We start from the raw sequence: 26,384 nt of genomic DNA, 5'->3' as shown, positions 1-26,384 counted from the left end.
GGAATACTAAGAATTGCGAATTTATATCTCGGAATTCTGATTTTATGACTCACAATTGCGACTTTATTTCTCAAAATTGTGAGTTTATATCTCAGAATACTAAGAATTGCAAATTTATATCTCGGAATTCTCATTTTATGACTCACAATTGCGACTTTATTTCTCAAAATTGCGAGTTTATATCTCGAAAACTAAGAATTGCAAATTTATATCTCGGAATTCTGACTTTATATCTTGGAATTCAGATTTTTTGACTTGCAATTGTGACTTTTTCTCGGAATTGTGAGTTTATATCTCGGAATACTAAGAATTGCGAATTTATATCTCGGAATTCTGATTTTATGACTCACAATTGCGACTTTATTTCTCAAAATTGTGAGTTTATATCTCGGAATATTAAGAATTGCAAATTTATATCTCGGAATTCTCATTTTATGACTCAAAATTGCGACTTTATTTCTCAAAATTGTGAGTTTATATCTCAGAATACTAAGAATTGCAAATTTATATCTCGGAATTCTCATTTTATGACTCACAATTGCGACTTTATTTCTCAAAATTGCGAGTTTATATCTCGAAAACTAAGAATTGCAAATTTATATCTCGGAATTCTGACTTTATATCTTGGAATTCAGATTTTTTGACTCGCATTTGCGACTTTATTTCTCAAAATTGCGAGTTTATATCTCGGAATTCTGATTTTATAACTTGCAATTGTGACTATTTCTCAAAATTGCGAGTTTATATCTCGGAATTCTGATTTTATAACTTGCAATTGTGACTATTTCTCAAAATTGCGAGTTTATATCTCGGAATTCTGACTTTCTATTTCGGAATTCTAATTTTTTAACTTGCAATTGTGACTTTTTCTCAGAATTTTGAGTTTATATCTCGGAATACTAAGAATTGCGAATTTATATCTCGGAATTCAGATTTTATAACTCACAATTGCGACTATTTCTCAGAATTGCGAGTTTATATCTTGGAATTCAGATTTTATATCAGAATTCTGACTTTATATCTCGGAATTCAGATTTTATAACTTGCAATTGAGACTTAATTTCTCATAATTGTGAGTTTATATCTCAGAATACTAAGAATTGCAAATTTATATCATTTATATCTTGGAATTCTGACTTTATAACTCGCAATTACGACTTTATTTCTTAGAATTGGGAGTTGATATCTCGGAATTCTGACTGTAAAACTTGCCATTCCGACTTTATTTCTCAAAGTTGCGAGTTTATATCTCAATTGCATGATATAAACTCACAGTTGCGAGTTATAAAGTCAGAATTAAACTCGCAGTTCTAATAAATGAAGCCAGAATTGTGAGATATAAACTTGCAATTCCGTTAACATATATATGCAAATTTATCTTAATGATATTGAGGAACAAAAGTCAGAAATGCTAGATAAAAAGTTGCAATTACGAGAAAAAAAGTCAGAATTATAGTTTATATCTAACATTTCTGATTTTTAACGTGCAAAAAAGTTCTGAAAAAAAGGTCAGAATTGCAAGATAAAATGTCACAATTAACTTTTTAAAAAAATTTATTCAGTGAAGGAAACGGGCTTCCATATTAAAAGGTCAAAGGTAAACAATGTAACAAAATAATTATTAAAAAAAAGATTTTGTAGTGTTTTGGGAAATTAAAAAGTAGTTTTGTTATTATATTTATATTATTACCATCATTGTTTGAAACATTTAAGGATATTAATTTAGCACATTGAATATGTATTACTTAGAGAAGGCCCATGTACATATCCATTGATTCTTTACTGACTGAGTTTGACGTTCATGTTTGTTTAGCGTGGTTGAAGTCTTACAGTACTCTGCTCAGTCCAGAGGTATAGGTTTAGTCTAATCAATGATTAAACAAACTCAATGGATGTTTATTTACTGTGCTTCAGTTTCTGATCAGATTTGCTCCAGACTGCTCTTTTTTTAATGAAACAGCAAAATGCATGCATATCTATATCACGTCTGGTGGTTTACATTGAGAAATACGGCGGTTTATGTGCAAATAACATCATTGAGCAATTCATGTATGTTCCTCTCCAAACACTGCAGCAAACAATAAAATAAGACTTCTGAAGTTTGTAGTTAGTAATTATTAAAATTAAAATGAATAATTTTATTGATCAAGGATACATTCAATTGATAAAAAGTGAGAGTAAAATGTTTAAATTGTGACAAAAGATTTTTATTTCAAATAAATGCCGTTTCTGAACGTTCTATTCATCTGTAAATAAAAAAAGTATAACAGTTTCCACAAAATATTGTGCAGCACAACTATTTTCAACATTGATAATAATCAAAAATGTTTCTTGAGCAGCAAATCGGTATATTAGAATGATTTCTGAAGGATCATGTGACACTGAAGACTGCAGTAATGATGCTGAAAATTCAGCTTTGAGCACAGAAATAAATTACATTTTAACAGATATTGACATAGAAAACAGCTGTTTTAAATTGCAAAAATATTTTACAATTTTTACAGTATTACTGACCAAATAAATGTGACTTCTATCAAAAATGTAATTCTTGAATGATAGTGTGTACATTGAACCTTTTTTTAAGCATATAATCAAAAAGTGTAATACAGTTTTAAATTGTTGTTGTTTTTCCAAAAAAAATTATTAAAGTTTTCTGTTTAATTTAATTGCATTTTTGTTTTTGTTTTTCTGAGCAAAAAACAAATATATTTTTCCCTAATTTACAGAAGACACCCACTAAAATGTCATTCAGTGTAACAATCTTGTCAGGCATATCTACAATTTTTTTTTTTTTTTTTTTTTTTTTTGTAATGCTACATTTTATCAAATTTGCCACTGTCTTAGGTTTAGCCCATTTGTCAGTAAGAATTTTTAGTCATTTGATACACAATAAAATGTAATATGCTCCCTTATTCTTTTTGATATTCTAATATGCACAAGTCAGAATAAGCATGTTGTTTGAATTTTGACATAGTGTTACACTAAATGACAAATTTTGACATTTTATTCTTCAAAACGTATTTGAAACCTTAAAAGTAGACACTTTACTTACATTTAATGTGCTTTCTATGGATATAAAACCACTTTTGTAAATTTCCTCTGACATATATATAAATGGGTCAAAGATGTTAAGATGTCTATGTATATATACACTGCCGCTCAAAAGTTTGGGATCAGTACGATTTTTAATGTATTTTAATATACATTAAAAATGTAATTTATTTCTGTGATCAAAGCTGAATTTTCAGCATCATTACTAAAGTCTTCAGTGTCAAATAATCCTCAAGAAATCTTTCTAATATGCTGATACATTATCAATGTTGAAAACAGTTGTGCTGCTTAATATTTTTTTTGAACCTGTGATACTTTTTTCAGAATTATTTGAAAATATTTGCAGCAAAATTGGCAGCAAAACTGTTTCCAACATTGATACTTTTAATAATAAATCAGCATATTAGAATGATTTCTGAAGGATCATGTGACACTGAAGACTGCAGTAACAGCTGATGAAAATTCAGCTTTGCATCACAGATATAAATTATATTTTAAAATATATTAAGATAAAAATAATTATTTTATATTGTAATAACATTTTGCAATTTTACCGTTTTTTTCTTGTATTTTTGATCAAATAAATGCAGCCTTGATGAGCAGAAGAGACATGATTGTAAGTGTCAATAAACCAAGAGTTGTGACCTTTCCGGGCAGAAGCTCTTGTTTCTCCTCCCCCTGGTGTTTATCTCCTCCTCCAGAGTCTGATTGAGTCTGATGTCTGTCGTCTGTCATCGGCGGTTAATCATTGCTCCGTCTGATTGTGAGTGTGATGGACGCGCGTCGGCTGAACTAACGGGACAAAGAGCAGAACAGAGACACACACAAAGATCAGCAGGAGTCATGAAGGTCCTCGGTGTTTTCATCTTCACATGTCTTCTCTTCCAGATGGCCGTGAGTTTCTGCTTCCTTCATCTGATCATATAAAACTAATCACTGATTAATTCATCTGTAATAAGACAAAACAAAAAAGATTTTTTTTTTTTGGAAACATGCATGAAAACAAAACCATCTTTATTTTTGCAAACTATTGTGGCTAATGATTAAAATACAGAAATATTAATAAAATGTTTTATATTACTCTTTATATTAATTTCATGCATCTGCTATGAAACGTTCAGCTTGGGTTTTATTTTCAGGAAGTTTTCAGGGTGGACACCTTAGTTTGATAAGTCTGTTGTCATCTCTATTGCCAAATGTTGTATTTTGCAACTATGATGAAATCCGGCTACTGTTTGGTTATCTAATGTTTATCAAACTACCAGCAGAACAAAAGCACTTAAGATAAGACACCGCAGGTTAATAGGGTAAAAAAAAAACAATCAACTAATAGTTATCGCCTTATTTAGTTGAATACTTTGATAAATGCAAACATTTTTGTTTGGTGTTAGGTTTAAATATGCAAATAAACCAATATTTAATTAAATATGCGCTCATTTGCATACATTTCTAGTACAAAAATCTAAACACTGGAGGAAGTCAGTTTCAAAATTCTTGTTTAATGTTTTTTGACATATTAGAGCCAGATGTTTTTACAGAGGAAGTTCTGGGAATATCATTTTGTCACTTAGTAATTCAGAAAATACAGACAGGAAACACTTTTTTTAACCATGTTTGAGAAATAAAATGTTGTATAAAATCAAGCTAATTATATACAAACAAATCCCTCTGTAAAAACCTTCAGGATATCGACAGGAATACAAATGCTAAGTCTTTCTAAGGTGTGTGTCTTTCTAAATCAGACTCATTCAAATGAATTCGCCACAGTTTAACTCCACTCCAAGTGTAGGAACATCTAGAAGCAATATGAATGCTCCTGAGATACATTTCGAGTGTCCCAGAAAAGGGAATGAATACTTATGCAACGGGATCTTTTCTGTTTTTTATTTCTAATAAATTTGCACAAATGTTAAAAACGTGGGACGTGGGAAAAGAAGTAATTTAAAGTAGTTTTACGTTAGGCAGCAACATGACAAAATGTGAAAAAAAAAAAAATGAAGGGGTATGAATAATTTCGCAAGGCACTGTAAATATCTAAAAACTTTTGAATCAAGACGAATTTACTTTACCAGTAAAATAACTTAAGATATTATGTCTTGTTTTCTGAATTTTATTTCAAAAATGTGTTAGTTTTTACTTAAAACAAGCAAAAATGTCTGCCAATAGGGCAAGAAATAAAACAAATCTTTTGTAGCCTTTAAATTAAGATTATTTTTCTTACCCCATTGGCTAGTTCTAATAAAGTGTTTTATTATTATTAAATAAAAAAAATGCACAATGCAAAAAAAATATTTCTTTCTTAGTGTTTTTGTCGTTTTCTAGTATAAATATCTAAAAACTCTTAAACTCTTGAATCAAGATGAATTTACTTTACAAGTAAAATAACTTAAGATATTATGTCTTGTTTTCTCAAAAGAATTGTCAAAATGTAGTTAGCTTTTGCTTAAAACAAGCTAAAATATCTGCTAATTGGGCAAGAAATAAAACAAATCTTGTTTAGCCTTTTTTCTTGCCCCATTGTCTAGTAAAGTTTTTATTTATTTATTATTACATGTAAAAAATTCACACTGAAAAAAAAAGATTTTCTTACTTCCTGTTTTTGTTGTTTTCTAGTATAAATATTATGTTTATTCTTGAATCAAGATGCATTTACTTGACAGGTAAAATAACTTAAGATATTATGTCTTATTTTCAGATTAGTTTTTGTTAATTTTGTTAATTTCTACTTAAAACAAGCTAAAATATCTGCCAATAGGGAAAGAAATATTTCTTACCGATATTTTAGCTAGTTTTAAGCAAAAAACTAACAAAATTAAAAAAAATAATAAATAATAATTGTTCAAAATTTTGTTAGTTTTTTCTTTTTAAAAATGTCTTACCCCATTGGCAGATATTTTTGCTTGTTTAAAAAAAAAAAAAAAAAAAAAAAAAAACTAACAAAATTTTTTTTTTTTGAAACAAGACATATCTTAAGACATGTTACTTAATGCATCTTGATTCAAAAAAGTTTAGACATTTATTCTAGAAAAACGACCAAAACACCCAGAAAATCTTTTTTTTGCAGTGTACTTTTTAAAAATGTAATAATAATAAAAAACTTTACTCGCACATAAAAATCTTTACCGAGTGCTGTTCTTTATCAATATCTTTATCTTGTTTTTAAGTACAAATATTAAAAATGTAATATCTTAATCTGTTTAATTAAAAATTTAATCGAGATAAAATAACACAATAAGTAGTTGTTTTCTGATAAATTCATCATAATGAAGTTACTTTGTTTTTTTTAAAAAGTAATAAGACAAATACCAATGAGTCAGATGTTTGCACTTATTTTAAGCATAAACTCAATTTTGCTTCATATCTCTGTTTTGCATATCCCGTAAATGTAGGTGTTTAGGATGTTTATATATTTGTACTTGGAAAAGGACAAAAATACAAAGGAAGTTCCCCTTCGGGAACGTCGAGCTGCGTCACTACTCTTTGGGAAAGCCCCCAGTGTGACCACGCTCTGAATCACGTGTGTAATCAGTCCAATAGAGAAGCGCGTGTGGAACCAGGAACAAGGAAGCTATAAAGCACATGCGGTGAATGCAGCCGGCAGCTTCTGCCTTTCAGTCGCGCTCTGTCCGTCAACACTGTTTTTCGAAGCCAGTTTGCTTCACTTTTATTTGAGTGTTGACCTAGATAGAGATATGGGCGATAGCAAGCAATTTAGACGTTGTGTTCCTCCGTGCCAACGCTACATTACGGCCGAGGACACACACACGCTGTGTGTGGCTTGCTTGGGGGCGAGGCATGCCCAGTCAGCCTTTGAGGAGGCTGACTGTGTGCATTGCTTGCGGCTTCCTCACCGCACGCTTCGCTCCCGGAGGGCTCTTTTTGCCTCACTAGCGTCCCCCGCGGATCAGGTCCCGCTTCTGCTGAGGCAGAGCGGCGCCTGCATTCATGGGGATCGCAACTGGATCTGGTATCGAGTTTGGAGACGGGCAAGCCCCTTTCTCCATCCTCCTCTGCCAGATCCATGCCCCTCTCTGGCGTGGAAGCCCGCACGTCGGTTTCTTCCCGCCAGGAGGAGCACTCACCGCTCCGTTTATCTTCCTCCGAGGAGGGAGAGATGGAATTGGGCGAGCAGGCTGGTCCCACACCCTCCCAGCCGGTCGAGTATGAGGAGTTAGTGGAGGTGGTCACCCGTGCCGTCGCCAAGCTCAATATCAGTTGGCCGGACGTGGTGACCGGGGAGCAGAAACAGAAAACAAAGCTAGATGAGAGGTTTCTGCGCCCCAAAGTTCAACCTCCACGCCGGGGTCTGCCATGTTTCCGAGGTGTCGAGATCGTGGGGAAAGCCATTCTCGGCCTGTGTTCACTCCCCTTCCGCCTACACATATTCAAATGTGGTCGGGGCTCGTGAGCACGGTTATGGGGCGATGCCTCAGGTAGAACAGACGCTCTCGAGCTATCTGTCCCCGAGTTCAGCATCGTCCCTAAAGACCTCGGCACTCCCCAGCAAACCATTAAGAACTACATCTTCTTTGCTGGGGAAGGGTTACTCGGCAGCGGGTCAGGCCGCAGCCTGCCTTCACACCATAGCAGTGCTGCAAGCATATCAGGCCGACCTGTTGAAGGAGTTTGATGAGGGCGAGGACGGGCACCATCTCAGTTGGCACATCAATTGCCTGGAAATGCGTGCTGTGTTTTTAGCCCTAAAACACTTTCTACCAGACCTGAGGGATCACCATGTGTTGGTTCGCACCGACAACACATCCGTGGTCGCTTACATCAACCATCAAGGGGGTCTGCGGTCGCGCCTCTTGAACAAGCTGGCGCAATAGATCCTCCTGTGGTCCCAGGGGAAACTCCTCTCGCTGAGAGCAGTTTACATCTCTGGACATCTCAATGTGGAAGCAGACGTCCTGTCGAGGCAGGGGCTGAGGCCCGGGGAATGGAGACTCCACCCAGATGTGGTGGAAGTCATCTGGAACAAGTTTGGGAAGGCCCAAGTGGATCTTTTTGTGAGCCAGGAGACAACACATTGTCCCCTTTGGTTCTCTCTGAGTCATCCAGCTCCCCTGGGACTGGATGCTATGGTACAGACGTGGCCGAGGCTTCGCTCTGCTCCCCGGAGTTCTGGAAAGAGTGCGCCAGGATGGTATTCGCCTCCTCTTAGTGGCTCCGTTCTGGCCGGGTTGTGTGTGGTTCTCAGACCTGACTTCTCTCCTAGACGGCCCTCCATGGGAAATTCCGGTCTGGAGAGATCTCCTCTCACAGGCAGGAGGTGCGATCTTGCACCCCCGCCCGGAGTTGTGGAAGTTATGGGTGTGGCCCCTGAGGGGGCACAGCTCCTAGCTTCCGGTCTCTCAACCGAGGTTGTTGAGACCATTCTCCAATCCAGAGCTCCCTCCACGAGAAAAATGTACACCGGGAAGTGGAATATGTTTGTCCTATGGTGCAATCAGCACCAAATTGACTTAGTTCACTGCCCAGTAGGTTCAGTGCTGGACTTTTTGCAAGCCCGCCTTACGGCCGGTAACGCACATTCTACACTGAAGGGCTACGTGGCAGACATAGATGCTTTCCATGCTCCCTTCGGTACTATCTCCCTTGGGAGACTTCCCCTGGTGTCATGTTTTCTCCGCGGTGCACTGAGGCTGAGGCCCCTGGTGCGCTCACGCGTCCCCACGTGGGACCTGGCCGTGGTATTAGAGGCTCTATGTAACCCTCCGTTTGAGCCTATTGAAGAGGTTTCGGACAGACTTTTGTCCTTTAAGACTGCCTTTCTGCTGGCTATTTCCTCTCTCAAGAGAGTTGGTGATTTACAGGCCCTCTCAGTGGCCCCTTCATATTTGGACTTTGCCCCTGGGATGGTCAAAGCATTTCTGCACCCAAAACCGGGTTACTTACCCAAGGTGCCGTCAGTAGTACCACGGCCTGTAGTGCTCCAGGCCTTCTGTCCTCCCCCCTTTTCGGGACCAGAACAGCAGAAGCTTAACTGAATGTGTCCAGTGCGAGCACTGGACACATACATCCACAGAGCTGCCCTGTGGAGGAAGACGGACCAGTTATTTGTGTGTTTTGGTCCTCGTAATAGAGGTCTTCCAGCTTCTAAGCTAACCTTAAGTCGGTGGATTTCGGAAGCCATCTCCTATAAGTCCTCTGGTCTTCCCTCTCAGATGGAAACCAAGGCTCATTCGACCCGCAAAGTTGCGGCGTCTAAAGCTTTTATGTCAGGGGTTTCCCTGCAAGATATCTGTAATGCTGCGGGATGGTCCACGCCGCTCACATTTGTCAGATTTTATGAGTTGGATCTCCCCAATACTCCAGGCTCCTTTGCCCTTCTCTCAGATGCTCCTACAACTAGTAGGGCTACCTAATTTGGGCGGTGAGTCCGCTTCAGGCTACTGTCGCCTTTTTGAGTCAACTGAGGTTACTCCTTTGTCGCTCCAGCTTTCGATGACTCAGACTTCTGTTGTCTGCTTTATGACTGGGCCAAGGCCCTCTGTTTGAGGCTACTTTTACCTTACAACTGATGTTGGGCTACTTTTGCCCTTTCTATGTAACGGTTGAGGCCGTGTTTTTCTGCTTTAATAGCAGCAATCACTCTGGGCTACTTTTGCCCTTTGCCCTACTTTTGAGTAGGCTGAGGCCGCTTGTTTCACTCGGGCTACTTTCGCCCTACTTTTAAGACGGCCAAGGCCGCATTATCATGCTTAATAGCAGTAATTACTCTGGGCTACTTTCGCCCTTCTGCGAGTGGGCTGAGGCCGCTTGTTTCACTCGGGCTACTTTCGCCCTACTTTTAAGACGGCCAAGGCCGCATTATCATGCTTAATAGCAGTAATTACTCTGGGCTACTTTCGCCCTTCTGCGAGTGGGCTGAGGCCACTCGTTTCACTCGGGCTACTTTCGCCCTACTTTTAAGACGGCCGAGGCCGCATTATCATGCTTAATAGCAGTAATTACTCTGGGCTACTTTCGCCCTTCTGCGAGTGGGCTGAGGCCACTCGTTTCACTCGGGCTACTTTCGCCCTACTTTTAAGACGGCCGAGGCCGCATTATCATGCTTAATAGCAGTAATTACTCCGGGCTACTTTCGCCCTTCTGCGAGTGGGCTGAGGCCGCTCGTTTCACTCGGGCTACTTTCGCCCTACTTTTAAGACGGTTGAGACCGCACTCTCATGCTTAATAGCAGTAATTACTCCGGGCTACTTTCGCCCTTCTGCGAGTGGGCTGAGGCCACTCGTTTCACTCGGGCTACTTTCGCCCTACTTTTAAGACGGCCGAGGCCGCATTATCATGCTTAATAGCAGTAATTACTCCGGGCTACTTTCGCCCTTCTGCGAGTGGGCTGAGGCCACTCGTTTCACTCGGGCTACTTTCGCCCTACTTTTAAGACGGCCGAGGCCGCATTGTCATGCTTAATAGCAGTAATTACTCCGGGCTACTTTCGCCCTTCTGCGAGTGGGCTGAGGCCACTCGTTTCACTCGGGCTACTTTCGCCCTACTTTTAAGACGGTTGAGACCGCACTCTCATGCTTAATAGCAGCAATCACTCTGGGCTACTTTTGCCCTTTGCCCTACTTTTGAGTAGGCTGAGGCCGCTCGTTTCACTCGGGCTACTTTCGCCCTACTTTTAAGACGGCCGAGGCCGCATTATCATGCTTAATAGCAGTAATTACTCTGGGCTACTTTCGCCCTTCTGCGAGTGGGCTGAGGCCACTCGTTTCACTCGGGCTACTTTCGCCCTACTTTTAAGACGGCCGAGGCCGCATTATCATGCTTAATAGCAGTAATTACTCCGGGCTACTTTCGCCCTTCTGCGAGTGGGCTGAGGCCACTCGTTTCACTCGGGCTACTTTCGCCCTACTTTTAAGACGGCCGAGGCCGCATTATCATGCTTAATAGCAGTAATTACTCCGGGCTACTTTCGCCCTTCTGCGAGTGGGCTGAGGCCGCTCGTTTCACTCGGGCTACTTTCGCCCTACTTTTAAGACGGTTGAGACCGCACTCTCATGCTTAATAGCAGTAATAACTCTGGGCTACTTTCGCCCTTTCACAAGTAGGCTGAGGCCGCTCATTTCACTCGGGCTACTTTCGCCCTACTTTTAAGACAGTTGAGACTGCACTCTCATGCTTAATAGCAGCAATTACTCTGGGCTACTTTCGCCCTTTCATGAGTGGGCTGAGGCCGCTCGTTTCACTAGGGCTACTTTCGCCCTGCTTATAAGACGGTTGAGACCGCACTCTCATGCTTAATAGCAGCAATTATTCTGGGCTACTTTCGCCCTTTTACGAGTGGGCTGAGGCCGCTCGTTTCTACTTTCGCCCTTTTCTTTCCACCTGCTCCACACACAGCAGGGCTTGGAATTCTGGTGGCGTGGGCATTTCGTTCCCAAAGCGTAGTGACGCAGCTCGACGTTCCCGAAGGGGAACGCCTCGGGTTTCGCATGAAACCCTAGTTCCTCTAGGGAACGAGACGCTGCGTCGCCTACCACAATTCTGGCATCCCTGCAGCACTCCTGGTGGCAGAAGCTGCCGGCTGCATTCACCGCATGTGCTTTATAGCTTCCTGGTTCCTGACGTCACCCCGTCTGTGACATCACACGCGCTTCTCTATTGGACTGATTACACACGTGATTCAGAGCGTGGGCACGCTGGGGGCGTTCCCAAAGCGTAGTGACGCAGCGTCTCGTTCCCTAGAGGAACTAGGGTTTCATACGAAACCCGAGGCGTTTTTTAATGTTTTGCATTGCATGCAACATTTATGGCCATTTCTGATCAGATTTAAGACCTTTGTAGGCCTTCATTTGTCAAATTAAGACTTTTTAAAACCTGCAGAAACCCTGTATTTATTCAGCTACACTAATATACTAATGTTCTGATGTACATGCCATTTGATTAACATTTATTTCATCTTATTAGAGTTTGAAGAATGGACAGACAAATCCACAACCAGGTCTGGTGCAAAAACCAAATGTTCTGGAGAATAAAACAAACCCAGTCTTGAAGGAAAACACAACAGCTACATTAAAACCACAAAAACCACCACAACCAAAACCACCAAAACCACCACAACCAAAACCATCACAACCAAAACCACAAAAACCACCACAACCAAAACCACAAAAACCACCACAATCAAAGCCCGAGCCACAACCCAAACCTACATCAAAACCACCACAACCAAAGATCGAGCCCCAACCCAAAACCGATTTAAAACCCCAAACCACAAAAGTACCTGATGAGGAATTCTTGGGTCCGGCCGAATGTCTGCGTCAGAACTACACTCGGTCTTCCTGTTCGAAAGTCTTCTGTCCTCCATGGAGGCGATGCATCGCAGGACAGTGCGTCTGTAAGATGGCGTACAAATGTCCGCGGCAGCAAATAAACGCCTGTACACTGGACGGATCTGTGTATTACTCCATGTGTCAGGCCAACGCCATCGCCTGCAGATCCAATAAGCCCACTTTCTCACACTTCGGCCAAACCTGCAAAGGTGAGACATGACAGTGACAGAATCACTCAAGTATCATTATATAGCCATTCAGAAGTGCATTGCACTCCCAAAACAATTGACAAGTTTATAATCTAATTCACAAATACGGAGTATTTTTTAACATTATTTAAAAAAAACTACATAAAGTGGTGTGAAAAAGTGTTGGCCCCCTGCCTGATTTTTTATGTTTTTGCATGTTTGTCACACTTTAATGTTTCAGATCATCCAAACTAATTTAAATATCAAAGATAACACAAGTAAACACAACATAGAAAAACTAAATCCAAACCCACATGGCCCTGTGTGAAAAAGTGTTTGTCCACTAAACTTAATAACTGGTTGGGCCACCCTTAGCAGCAACAACTGCAATCAAGCGTTTGCGATAACTTGCAATGAGTCTGTTACAGCGCTGTGCAGGAATTGTGGTCCACTCATCTTGGCAGAATTGTTGTAATTCAGCCACATTGGAGGGTTTTCGAGCATGAGCCGCTTTTTTAAGGTCATGCTACAGCATCTCAATAGGATCCAGGTCAGGACTTTGACTAGGCCACTCCAAAGTCTTCATTTTGTTTTTCTTCAGCCATTCAGAGGTGGATTTGCTGGTGTGTTTTGGATCATTGTCCTGCTGCAGAACCCAAGTTGGCTTCAGCTTAAGGTCACCAACAGATGGCTGGACATTGTCCTTCAGGATTTTTTGGTAGACAGCAGAATTCATGGTTTTACTGTTGGTATGATGTTCTTTTTCTGAAATGCTGTGTTACTTTTAAGCCAGATGTAATGGGACACACACCTTCCAAAAAGTTCAACTTTTGTCTTGTCAGTCCACAGAGTATTTTCCCAAAAGTCTTGTTCTTTTTGCTCAGCCGCGGTTTTCGTCTTGGAACTCTGCCATGCAGGCCATTTTTGCCCAGTCTCTTTCTTATGGTGGAGTCATGAACACTGACCTTAACTGAGGCAAGAGAGGGCTGCAGTTCTTTAGATGTTGTTGTGGGGTCTTTTGTGAGCTCTTGGATGAGTCGTTGCTGTGCTCTTGGGGTAATTTTGGTTGGCCAGCCACACCTGGGAAGGTTCACCACTGTTCCATGTTTTCGCCATTTGTGTATAATGGCTCTCACTGTGGTTCGCTGGAGTCCCAAAGCGTGACAAACATGCAAAAAAAAAAAAAAAAAAAAACTGTACGACCAGTGTTGGGGAAAAGTTGCTTTTAAAAGTAATGCATTAGAATATTGAGTTACTCCCTACAAAAGTAACTAATTACATTACTTAGTTACTTTTTATGGGAAGTAATGTGTTACGTTACTTTTGCGTTACTTTTTAAATCTGGGCAGGGCTTGCTTGTTTGTTTTTAATATAAAAAGTTCTATTTTTGTCAAATGTAAAAGCCTTTTCACACCAAAAGTCAATTGACGTCTGTACAGTAGACCGCAGAAGAAAAAATGTCAACTCTTTAGCAATAAAAAAAAGGAAAACAAATGTTAGATTATCTTGAGTAGCTTTTGCTTATTAGTATGGATGAACTGGATCATCGAAGGTCGGCAACAAAGACATCGCTTAATAAAATGGGATTAAATACATGAAGGATATTTGTATTATTTAATATATTTAATTATTGCAGGTTTGCACTGAATTTCACTGTTTTTGTTCATTTTGAAGAATACTGTATCTGTTTTTTTAGCGAGTGAGATGAATTAATGCATGTTCACATTTATTCTAGAACTAAAGTGACATCTCACTCACAATTTCTCTCAACAAAGGAGAGCTTTTAATCAATAAATGGGGGGAAAGGTAACTGGCATTACTTCTTTGAAAAAGTAACTCAGATATTTTCTTGTCAATTAAACAGTAATGCGTTACTTTACTAGTTATTTAGAAAAAGTAATATTATTACTTGTAACGCATTACCCCCAAAACTCCTCATGACTGTAAATAGGATATAATCTTGCAATTTCAAGAAAAACATCCAAGGTTAACCAGTACTTCTGACAACTCAATATGTTTTCGGGTCAAAATTGACCCGGGAACATAGGGTTAAAGAGTGTCAGATGATTTGTTGTGCAATTATAAAGTACTCACTTGTTTGTCCATACATGTTTGTGTCCAGCGGAAGAGATGGTGAAAGTGGAAGTCTCTAACCCTGATCATGTGGTGGAGATAAAAACTAGGTTTGGAAAAAAGCTGGTATGCGGCAAGGACTGGAACATGGCCGCAGCAAATGTCGTTTGTCGAGGGTCTCTGGGGGTCGACAGGTAAACACACACCTGAACACAAGATGCCCTTTCTCTCGACTCAACATGTACTGACTGCTTCTCTTGTTCTGTCTCTCAGAGGAGCAGACAGGGCGTCTAAAATCACATATGAGTCTCTTGATAAAACTATCACATGGCCAAATGAGTGTATGAGGGTCCGCTGCATGGGATCTGAGCTCTCATTGGCCGAATGTACGATCTATAATCCAGAGCCAATCTCAGGAACCGCTGAAGTGGCCGTCTCAAAGTGCTATAATGAACCTACAGGTGCTGTTTCCTCTCAAACTCTGTCACCATGTTAATGTTTAATGTTGACACTTCTTTGACTCACACTGATGGGTTTTCTCTGTGTAGGCCAATGTAAGAAGTTCGTCTGTGCGAACGGGAAGTGTTTACGCCATGGAAGACCCTGCAATGGTATCGATGACTGTGGAGACAACAGTGACGAGATGTGCTGCCAAAGTGAGTCTGTGACATCATCATTCCTCTTCCTGTTTTCCACAATCCTGTCTGTTGTCCGCTTCGTGTCGTTGTTTCTATAAAAAAAAATAATTATTATTATTTGCACTTACTTATTTTAATGAAATGTATTTTAACGTACAACGGCGTTTTAGTGCTTCATTAATTTTTTTTAATCTAAAATTACGATGTTAAAATCTAATATTTTAAGCATACGGTTGAAATTATGAGAATAAAGTCAAAATATTACGAAAATGAAGTGAAAATATTACGAGAACAAAGTTGTAATGTCTCGAAATATTTCGAGAACAAAGACGAAATTATGAGAATAAACTCGAAATGTTTCGATAATAAAGTTGAAATATTACGAGAATAAAATTGAAATTATGAGAATAGAGTCATTGTTTAGAGAATAAAGACAAAATATTAAACGAATAAAGTCAAAATTAGGAGAATAAAGTCAAAATATCTCGAGAATAAGGTTGAAATATTATGAGAATAAAGTCTAAATGTTTCGAGAATAAAATCAAAATATTGAGAGTAAAGTTAAAATATTTCGAGGATAAAGTCTAAATATTACGAAAATAAAGTCTAAATATTTCCGCAATAAAGTCGAAATTATGAGAATAAAGTCAAAATATTACAAGAAAAAAGTCAAAATGATGAGAATAAAGTCAAAATGTTTCGAGAATAAAGTCAAAATATTTAGAGAATAAAGTCGAAATATAACAAAAATAAAGTCAAAATATTACGAGAATAAAGTCGAATTATTTCCGCAATAAAGTCGAAATTATGAGAATAAAGTCAAAATATTTTCGCAATAAATCAGAAATTATGAGAATACAGTTGAAATATTACGAGAACAAAGTTGAAATGTCTCAAAAATAAAGTTGAAATATTTCGAGAATAAAGTCAAAATTATGAGAATAAACTCAAAATGTTTCGAGAATAAAGTCAAAATTACAAGAATAAAGTCTAAGTGTTTCGATAATAAAGTTGAAATATTACGAGAATAAAATTGAAATTATGAGAATAAAGTCAAAATATTACAAGAATAAAGTCAAAATGTTTCGAGAATAAAGTCAAAATATTACAAAAATAAAGTAAAAATATTACGAGAATAAAGTTGAAATTACAAGATTAATGTCAAAATATTACAAGAATAAAGTTAAAATATTTCGAGAATGAAGTCAAAATATTACGGAAATAAAGTCAAAATATTACAAGAATAAAGTTGAAATGTTTCGAGAATAAAGTCAAAATATTACAAGAATAAAGTTAAAATATTTCCACAATAAAGTCAAAATTATGAGAATAAAGTCAAAATGTTTCGAGAATAAAGTCAAAATATTTAGAGAATAAAGTCGAAATATTACAAAAAATAAAGTTAAAATATTACGAGATTAAAGTTAAAATATTTCGAAAATAAAGTCAAAATATTACAAGAATAAAGTTGAATTTTTTTTTTTATTTCATTTTACAATATTTATGTATTGTCTTAAAAAGTGTCTAAAACCCATGACTTCAGCATTGCTGGCAAGAAGCAGACCAATAATCCTGACTATACTGTTTGTGTTGTGTGAAGGCTGTCGTGACGGTGGTTTCCACTGTAAATCAGGCGTCTGTATTCCCCAGCACGCCGTCAGAGATGGAATCAGGGACTGTCTGGGAGGAGAAGATGAACTCGGTGGTCAGTGAATTCATTTGACATCGCATTACTGCTCAAAAACACCAACAGATCATCTAGTTCTTGAATTCAGAAACAGCTTCTCTTTTTTTTTATTCACACTCATGAAAACTTTAATTCAGACAGGCCATCCGAAAAGAATCGTTTGTGATTGATATATATATATATATATGAATTTGGAACTGTTTGCCAAACATAATTTGATTTAACATGAGGTTCCATTCCTGCTGGAATCCCAAAGAAAGAAAAAAAGACAGCAAAGTAGAAGGAGACAACGGCAGAAAAAGAGCAAAATCAAAAGAACAAGAATCACAGCAAATTAATAAACAACAAAAAAAAGAACAAATGGAAGAAAGAGCAACATTTAAAAAAGAAAGAAGAAGAGAGAAACTAGAAAAAAAGTTTGTCAAGACAAACTTTAGGTTGGCTTGAGAAAGCCTAGCTGGAAAATTTAAAGCAGCTGTAAAAGCTGTTTTGAACTTAGATTAGATGATTAACATGTTGCTAGCATGATTAGAATGTAGTTAGCATGATTCTAACATTTTTTTAAGCATGTTTAGTATGTTTCTAGCATGATTAGCAAGTTACTAGCATGTCATTAGCAAGTTGCAAACATGTCTCTAGCATGATTAACAAATTGTTAACATATTGTTAGCATGTTTCTAACATAATTAACATGTTACTTGCATTATTAGCATGTTATTAGCAACTTGCTAAGATGTTTCCAGCATGATTAACAAGCTGCTAACATGATTCTAACATGATGAGCAAGATGTTATCATATTTCTAACATTATTAGCAAGTTACTAGCATGTTTCTAACATGTTTCTATCATAATTAGTGTTTCTAACATGATTAGCATGATTATTTTCTAGCTTGTTGCTAGCATTATTGGCAAGTTGCTAACATGTTTCCGGCATGATTAGCAAGCTGCTAGCATGTTTCTATCATGATTAGCAAGTTGCTAGCATGTTTCTAGCATGATTAACAAGTTGCTAGCACATTTCTAACATGTTTCTAGCATGATTAGCAAGTTGCAAACATGTTTCCAGCATGATTAGCAAGTTGCTAGCATGTTTCTAGCATGATTAACAAGTTGCTAGCATGTTTATAGCTTGACTAGCAAGTTGCTAGCACGTTTCTATCATGATAAGCCAGTTGCTAACATGTTTCTAGCTTGACTAGCAAGTTGTTAGCACGTTTCTAGTATGATTAGCCAGTTGCTAGCATGTTTCTAGCTTGACTAGCAAGTTGCTAGCACGTTTCTACTATGATTAGCCAGTTGCTAGCATGTTTCTAGTATGATTAGCCAGTTGCTAGCACGTTTCTACTATGATTAGCCAGTTGCTAGCACGTTTCTAGTATGATTAGCCAGTTGCTAGCACGTTTCTAGCATGATTAGCCAGGTCCTAACATGTTTCTAGCTTGACTAGCAAGTTGCTAGCACGTTTCTAGTATGATTAGCCAGTTGCTAGCATGTTTCTAGCTTGACTAGCAAGTTGCTAGCACGTTTCTACTATGATTAGCCAGTTGCTAGCACGTTTCTAGTATGATTAGCCAGTTGATAACACGTTTCTACTATGATTAGCCAGTTGCTAGCACGTTTCTAGTATGATTAGCCAGTTGCTAGCACGTTTCTAGCATGATTAGCCAGTTGCTAACATGTTTCTAGCTTGACTAGCAAGTTGCTAGCACGTTTCTAGTATGATTAGCCAGTTGCTAACATGTTTCTAGCTTGACTAGCAAGTTGCTAGCACGTTTCTAGTATGATTAGCCAGTTGCTAACATGTTTCTAGCTTGACTAGCAAGTTGCTAGCACATTTCTAGTATGATTAGCCAGTTGCTAGCACGTTTCTAGCATGATTAGCCAGTTGCTAGCATGTTTCTAGCTTGACTAGCAAGTTGCTAGCACGTTTCTAGCATGATTAGCCAGTTGCTAACATGTTTCTAGCTTGACTAGCAAGTTGCTAGCACGTTTCTAGCATGATTAGCCAGTTGTTAACATGTTTCTAGCTTGACTAGCAAGTTGCTAGCACGTTTCTAGTATGATTAGCCAGTTGCTAACATGTTTCTAGCTTGACTAGCAAGTTGCTAGCACGTTTCTAGTATGATTAGCAAGTTGCTAGCACGTTTCTAGCATGATTAGCAAGTTGCTAACACGTTTCTAGTATGATAAGCCAGTTGCTAGCATGTTTCTAGCATAATTAGCAAGTTGCTAGCATGATTCTAGCATGATTAACAAGTTGCTAGCATGTTTCTAGCTTGACTAGCAAGTTGCTAGCACATTTCTAGTATGATAAGCCAGTTGCTAGCATGTTTCTAGCATAAGTAGCAAGTTGCTAGCATGTTTCTAGCATGATTAACAAGTTGCTAGCATGTTTCTAGCCTGACTAGCAAGTTGCTAGCACGTTTCTAGCATGATTAGCCAGTTACTAGCATGTTTCTAGCATGATTAGCAAAGTTGCTAGCATGTTTCCAGCTTGACTACCAAGTTGCTAGCACGTTTCTACTATGATTAGCCAGTTGCTAGCATGTTTCTAGTATGATTAGCCAGTTGCTAGCACGTTTCTACTATGATTAGCCAGTTGCTAGCACGTTTCTAGTATGATTAGCCAGTTGCTAGCACGTTTCTAGCATGATTAGCCAGGTCCTAACATTTTTCTAGCTTGACTAGCAAGTTGCTAGCACGTTTCTAGTATGATTAGCCAGTTGCTAGCACGTTTCTAGTATGATTAGCCAGTTGCTAGCATGTTTCTAGCTTGACTAGCAAGTTGCTAGCACGTTTCTAGCATGATTAGCCAGTTGCTAACATGTTTCTAGCTTGACTAGCCAGTTGCTAGCACGTTTCTAGCATGATTAGCCAGTTGCTAACATGTTTCTAGCTTGACTAGCAAGTTGCTAGCACGTTTCTAGTATGATTAACCAGTTGCTAACATGTTTCTAGCTTGACTAGCAAGTTGCTAGCACGTTTCTAGTATGATTAGCAAGTTGCTAGCACGTTTCTAGCATGATTAGCAAGTTGCTAACACGTTTCTAGTATGATAAGCCAGTTGCTAGCATGTTTCTAGCATAATTAGCAAGTTGCTAGCATGATTCTAGCATGATTAACAAGTTACTAGCATGTTTCTAGCTTGACTAGCAAGTTGCTAGCACGTTTCTAGCATGATTAGCCAGTTACTAGCATGTTTCTAGCATGATTAGCAAAGTTGCTAGCATGTTTCCAGCTTGACTAGCAAGTTGCTAGCACGTTTATAGCATGATTAGCCAGTTGCTAGCATGTTTCTAGCTTGACTAACAAGTTGCTAACGTGTTTCTAGCATGATTATCAATTTTCTAGCTTGTTTCTAGCATTATAAGCAAGTTTGCTAACATGTTTTCAACATGATTAGCAAGTTGCTAGCATGTTTTCAACCTGACTAGTAAGTTGCTAGCACATTTCTAACATGTTTCTAACATGATTAGCAAGTTGCTAGCATGTTTCCAGTATGATTAGCAAGTTACTAGCATGACATTAGCATGGGAGTTTAAATTTGAATTTTGACAGTTGGAGTTTGAATAGAGTTGGTTCATTTGAACATTCCGCCAATGTAAGATTTTTTCATTTTCAATTTTATGCAAACTATAAGGACAATGAGTGAGATCAGTCTGAAGAGCTGGGCTGAGTTTGGCGGATCTAGTTTGAAAGCTCTAGGAGGAGTAGCGTTCAGAAATTTAGTCTAAGAATAATAATAAAAAGCTTAAGTAGCAGATCAGTTTGGCTTTCCCAAGCCAACATAATAAGAAGAGAAGAACAAGAGATTTAAATAAAAGAATGAGAGAATTTGTTTTATGTTCTTTCTTTCTTGTTACAGAACCTGGTCAAAAAAAGGAAAAAACAGAAGATCTTTTTTCCGATCCAAAGTCAGGTAAGAGCCAAACTCATCTGAAACGGCACAACTAATGTCCGTCACTTCAGCAAACAAACCTCTGCAAGATTTCCTTCTCCAGATCTGCTCAGAGTTTAAAGTCTATGTATTTGTAGTTTGTGTATGGAGCCAATCCACAGGATTCACAGGTTCAGTCTGATGTTTAGTTGTGAAGCATACAGCTGAATCAACATCTGTTCACACTCCATCGTGTTATTCCAGAGATCAAAGTAATCCGCCAGTCTACAGAGGACCAGCTGCAGTGTGGCGTTCCCAACATGGAGTACGTCTACAAACAAGAGGAAGATGCGCCCCGTTCACGCAGGAAACGCTTAGTAGGAGGACAAGAGGCCTTACCGGTCAGTCTTGAAAAATAAAAACATAACACCAATGGATATGACCATATATATCGAGGTGACAAGATCAAGAGTTTGTTGGTAGTGATTATTTATATACACCTTGCGAAATTTGCAAAATGTTAATTATTTGACCAAAATAAAAAGAGGGATCATACAAAAAGCATGTTATTTTTTAATTTAGTACTTACCTGAATAAGATATTTTACATCCACAAGAGAAAATAATAGTTGAATTTATCAAATATTTGTTTAGTGATAGTTGTCCCTTGTTTGTCCTGAACAGTTAAACTGTCTGCTGTTCTTCAGAAAAATCCTTCAGGTCCCACAAATTCTTTGGTTGTCCAGCATTTTTGCGCAAAACTTCAGCGCTATTTTATAAATGTCGATTAAAAACTTAATTGCGACTGAAACTTAATTTTTTCCTCTCGCGATAAGTCATGTGACCTGTAAATGCGAAAAAAAAAAAAAAAAGTTTCCATTGCTATTTTGCAAAATATTTCTTTTTCGCAATTGCCTGAAAAACCTTTAGGCGTATTTTCAATTTTCAATTTGCACTATTGAAAGGGTTATAGAAACGCAGCATTCGGCGATTAAAAAGTATTGCGAAATGACGGTGTTTCCTTTAACCGATGTTATGCGACTGAACGTAATTTTTTCCTCTTGCGATAAGTCATGGCAACTCATTTTTGTGGTATTTTGTCTATATTTAATCGAATTGATATTGATATTTGAAACGTTTCCATTGCTGTTTTGCGATATATGGGAGCTTTTGCGCAATTGATGCGTTTCCATTAGGCGTATTTTCAATTCACAATTTCAATTTGCGAAATTTAAAAGGTAAAGGAAACGCAGCATTTGTCAGTTAAAAAGTATTGCGAAATGTCGCCGTTTCCATTAAGCAATGTTTTGCGACTGAATTATGGCGAGAGGGAATTATTTTTCCCTCTCGCGATAAGTCATGGCAATGGATTTATTATATTTAATCAAATGTGACCTGTAAATGCAAAAAAACAAACGTTTCCATTGCTATTTTGCAAAATATTCCTTTTTCGAATCGCCTAAAAAAACCACCTCATGCGAGTGTAATAACATTTTTGCGATATATGGTAGTTTTTGCGCAATTGATGCGTTTCCATTAGGCGTATTTTCAATTCGAAATTTCAATTTGTGCAATTTAAAGGGTAAAGGAAACGCAGCATTCGGTGAATAAAAAATATTGCGAAATGACAGCGATTCCATTAACCGATGTTATGCGACTGAAACGTTATTTTTTTCCTTTCGCGATAAGTCATGGCAACGGATTTATTATATTTAATCGAATGAGATTTGTAAATGCGAAAAAAAAAACGTTTCCACTGCTATTTTGCGAAATATTACTTTTTCGAATTGCCTGAAAAACCACCTCATGTGAGCGTAAAAACATTTTTGCTATAAATGGGAGTTTTTGCACAATTGACACGTTTCCATTAGGCGTATTTTCAATTTGCATTTCAATTTGCGCAATTTAAAGGGTAATGGAAACGCATTCGTCAATTAAAAAGTATTGCAAAATGACAGCGTTTCTATTAACCGATGTTATGCGACTGAAACATTTTTTTCCTCTCGTGATAAGTCAGGGCAACAGATTTATTACATTTATTCGAATGTGAGCTGTAAATGCAAAAAAAAAAACGTTTCCCTTGCTGTTTTGCGAAATATTTCTTTTTCGAATTGCCTGAAAAACCTTTAGGCGTATTTTCAATTTGCAATTTCAATTTGCACTATTGAAAGGGTTATAGAAACGCAGCATTCGGCGATTAAAAAGTATTGCGAAATGACGGTGTTTCCTTTAACCGATGTTATGCGACTGAACGTAATTTTTTCCTCTTGCGATAAGTCATGGCAACTCATTTTTGTGGGATTTTGTCTATATTTAATCGAATTGATATTGATATTTTAAACGTTTCCATTGCTGTTTTGCGATATATGGGAGCTTTTGCGCAATTGATGCGTTTCCATTAGGCGTATTTTCAATTCACAATTTCAATTTGCGAAATTTAAAAGGTAAAGGAAACGCAGCATTTGTCAGTTAAAAAGTATTGCGAAATGTCGCCGTTTCCATTAAGCGATGTTTTGCGACTGAATTATGGCGAGAGGGAATTATTTTTCCCTCTCGCGATAAGTCATGGCAATGGATTTATTATATTTAATCAAATGTGACCTGTAAATGCAAAAAAACAAATGTTTCCATTGCTATTTTGCAAAATATTCCTTTTTCGAATCGCCTAAAAAAACCACCTCATGCGAGTGTAATAACATTTTTGCGATATATGTTAGTTTTTGCGCAATTGATGCGTTTCCATTAGGCGTATTTTCAATTCGAAATTTCAATTTGTGCAATTTAAAGGGTAAAGGAAACGCAGCATTCGGTGAATAAAAAATATTGCGAAATGACAGCGATTCCATTAACCGATGTTATGCGACTGAAACGTTATTTTTTTCCTTTCGCGATAAGTCATGGCAACGGATTTATTATATTTAATCGAATGAGATTTGTAAATGCGAAAAAAAAAACGTTTCCACTGCTATTTTGCGAAATATTACTTTTTCGAATTGCCTGAAAAACCACCTCATGTGAGCGTAAAAACATTTTTGCTATAAATGGGAGTTTTTGCACAATTGACACGTTTCCATTAGGCGTATTTTCAATTTGCATTTCAATTTGCGCAATTTAAAGGGTAATGGAAACGCATTCGTCAATTAAAAAGTATTGCAAAATGACAGCGTTTCTATTAACCGATGTTATGCGACTGAAACATTTTTTTCCTCTCGTGATAAGTCAGGGCAACAGATTTATTACATTTATTCGAATGTGAGCTGTAAATGCAAAAAAAAAAAAAAAAAAAAACGTTTCCCTTGCTGTTTTGCGAAATATTTCTTTTTCGAATTGCCTGAAAAACCTTTAGGCGTATTTTCAATTTGCAATTTCAATTTGCACTATTGAAAGGGTTATAGAAACGCAGCATTCGGCGATTAAAAAGTATTGCGAAATGACGGTGTTTCCTTTAACCGATGTTATGCGACTGAACGTAATTTTTTCCTCTTGCGATAAGTCATGGCAACTCATTTTTGTGGGATTTTGTCTATATTTAATCGAATTGATATTGATATTTTAAACGTTTCCATTGCTGTTTTGCGATATATGGGAGCTTTTGCGCAATTGATGCGTTTCCATTAGGCGTATTTTCAATTCACAATTTCAATTTGCGAAATTTAAAAGGTAAAGGAAACGCAGCATTTGTCAGTTAAAAAGTATTGCGAAATGTCGCCGTTTCCATTAAGCGATGTTTTGCGACTGAATTATGGCGAGAGGGAATTATTTTTCCCTCTCGCGATAAGTCATGGCAATGGATTTATTATATTTAATCAAATGTGACCTGTAAATGCAAAAAAACAAATGTTTCCATTGCTATTTTGCAAAATATTCCTTTTTCGAATCGCCTAAAAAAACCACCTCATGCGAGTGTAATAACATTTTTGCGATATATGGTAGTTTTTGCGCAATTGATGCGTTTCCATTAGGCGTATTTTCAATTCGAAATTTCAATTTGTGCAATTTAAAGGATAAAGGAAACGCAGCATTCGGTGAATAAAAAATATTGCGAAATGACAGCGATTCCATTAACCGATGTTATGCGACTGAAACGTTATTTTTTTCCTTTCGCGATAAGTCATGGCAACGGATTTATTATATTTAATCGAATGAGACTTGTAAATGCAAAAAAAAAAAACGTTTCCACTGCTATTTTGCGAAATATTACTTTTTCGAATTGCCTGAAAAACCACCTCATGTGAGCGTAAAAACATTTTTGCTATAAATGGGAGTTTTTGCACAATTGACACGTTTCCATTAGGCGTATTTTCAATTTGCATTTCAATTTGCGCAATTTAAAGGGTAATGGAAACGCATTCGTCAATTAAAAAGTATTGCAAAATGACAGCGTTTCCATTAACCGATGTTATGCGACTGAAACATTTTTTTCCTCTCGTGATAAGTCAGGGCAACAAATTTATTACATTTATTCGAATGTGAGCTGTAAATGCAAAAAAAAAAAAAAAAAAAAAACGTTGCGACTGAACGTAATTTTTTCCTCTTGCGATAAGTCATGGCAACTCATTTTTGTGGTATTTTGTCTATATTTAATCGAATTGATATTGATATTTGAAACGTTTCCATTGCTGTTTTGCGATATATGGGAGCTTTTGCGCAATTGATGCGTTTCCATTAGGCGTATTTTCAATTCACAATTTCAATTTGCGAAATTTAAAAGGTAAAGGAAACGCAGCATTTGTCGATTAAAAAGTATTGCGAAATGTCGCCGTTTCCATTAAGCGATGTTTTGCGACTGAATTATTAATTATTTGATAAAATATAATAAATCCATTGCCATGACTTATCGCGAGAGGGAAAAATAATTCCCTCTCGCGATAAGTCATGGCAATGGATTTATTATATTTAATCAAATGTGACCTGTAAATGCAAAAAAACAAATGTTTCCATTGCTATTTTGCAAAATATTCCTTTTTTGAATCGCCTAAAAAAACCACCTCATGCGAGTGTAATAACATTTTTGCGATATATGTTAGTTTTTGCGCAATTGATGCGTTTCCATTAGGCGTATTTTCAATTCGAAATTTCAATTTGTGCAATTTAAAGGGTAAAGGAAACGCAGCATTCGGTGAATAAAAAATATTGCGAAATGACAGCGATTCCATTAACCGATGTTATGCGACTGAAACGTTATTTTTTTCCTTTCGCGATAAGTCATGGCAACGGATTTATTATATTTAATCGAATGAGATTTGTAAATGCGAAAAAAAAAAACGTTTCCACTGCTATTTCGCGAAATATTACTTTTTCGAATTGCCTGAAAAACCACCTCATGTGAGCGTAAAAACATTTTTGCTATAAATGGGAGTTTTTGCACAATTGACACGTTTCCATTAGGCGTATTTTCAATTTGCATTTCAATTTGCGCAATTTAAAGGGTAATGGAAACGCATTCGTCAATTAAAAAGTATTGCAAAATGACAGCGTTTCTATTAACCGATGTTATGCGACTGAAACATTTTTTTCCTCTCGTGATAAGTCAGGGCAACAGATTTATTACATTTATTCGAATGTGAGCTGTAAATGCAAAAAAAAAAA

At 37.4% G+C, this 26,384-nt stretch overlaps 1 protein-coding gene across 1 annotated transcript in view; it reads left to right on the top strand.

The window, feature by feature from the left end:
• Positions 1 to 3,793: 3,793 nt before the first annotated feature.
• Positions 3,794 to 26,384, top strand: part of LOC141291065 (complement factor I-like) — a 41,652-nt gene continuing 19,061 nt past the window's right edge. The window contains exons 1-8 of the mRNA XM_073823235.1: positions 3,794 to 3,945; positions 11,968 to 12,541; positions 14,643 to 14,787; positions 14,867 to 15,054; positions 15,142 to 15,249; positions 16,832 to 16,936; positions 20,785 to 20,838; positions 21,061 to 21,197. Of these exons, the coding sequence (XP_073679336.1) occupies positions 3,895 to 3,945; positions 11,968 to 12,541; positions 14,643 to 14,787; positions 14,867 to 15,054; positions 15,142 to 15,249; positions 16,832 to 16,936; positions 20,785 to 20,838; positions 21,061 to 21,197 (1,362 nt within the window). The 5' untranslated portion in view covers positions 3,794 to 3,894. The remainder of the gene's footprint in view (positions 3,946 to 11,967; positions 12,542 to 14,642; positions 14,788 to 14,866; positions 15,055 to 15,141; positions 15,250 to 16,831; positions 16,937 to 20,784; positions 20,839 to 21,060; positions 21,198 to 26,384) is intronic.

Source organism: Garra rufa, chromosome 18 (assembly GCF_049309525.1).
Source record: "Garra rufa chromosome 18, GarRuf1.0, whole genome shotgun sequence".
NCBI lineage: Eukaryota > Metazoa > Chordata > Actinopteri > Cypriniformes > Cyprinidae > Garra > Garra rufa.
The sequence above is the reverse complement of the archived record's forward strand: the minus strand, read 5'-3'. Positions and strand labels throughout refer to the sequence as shown.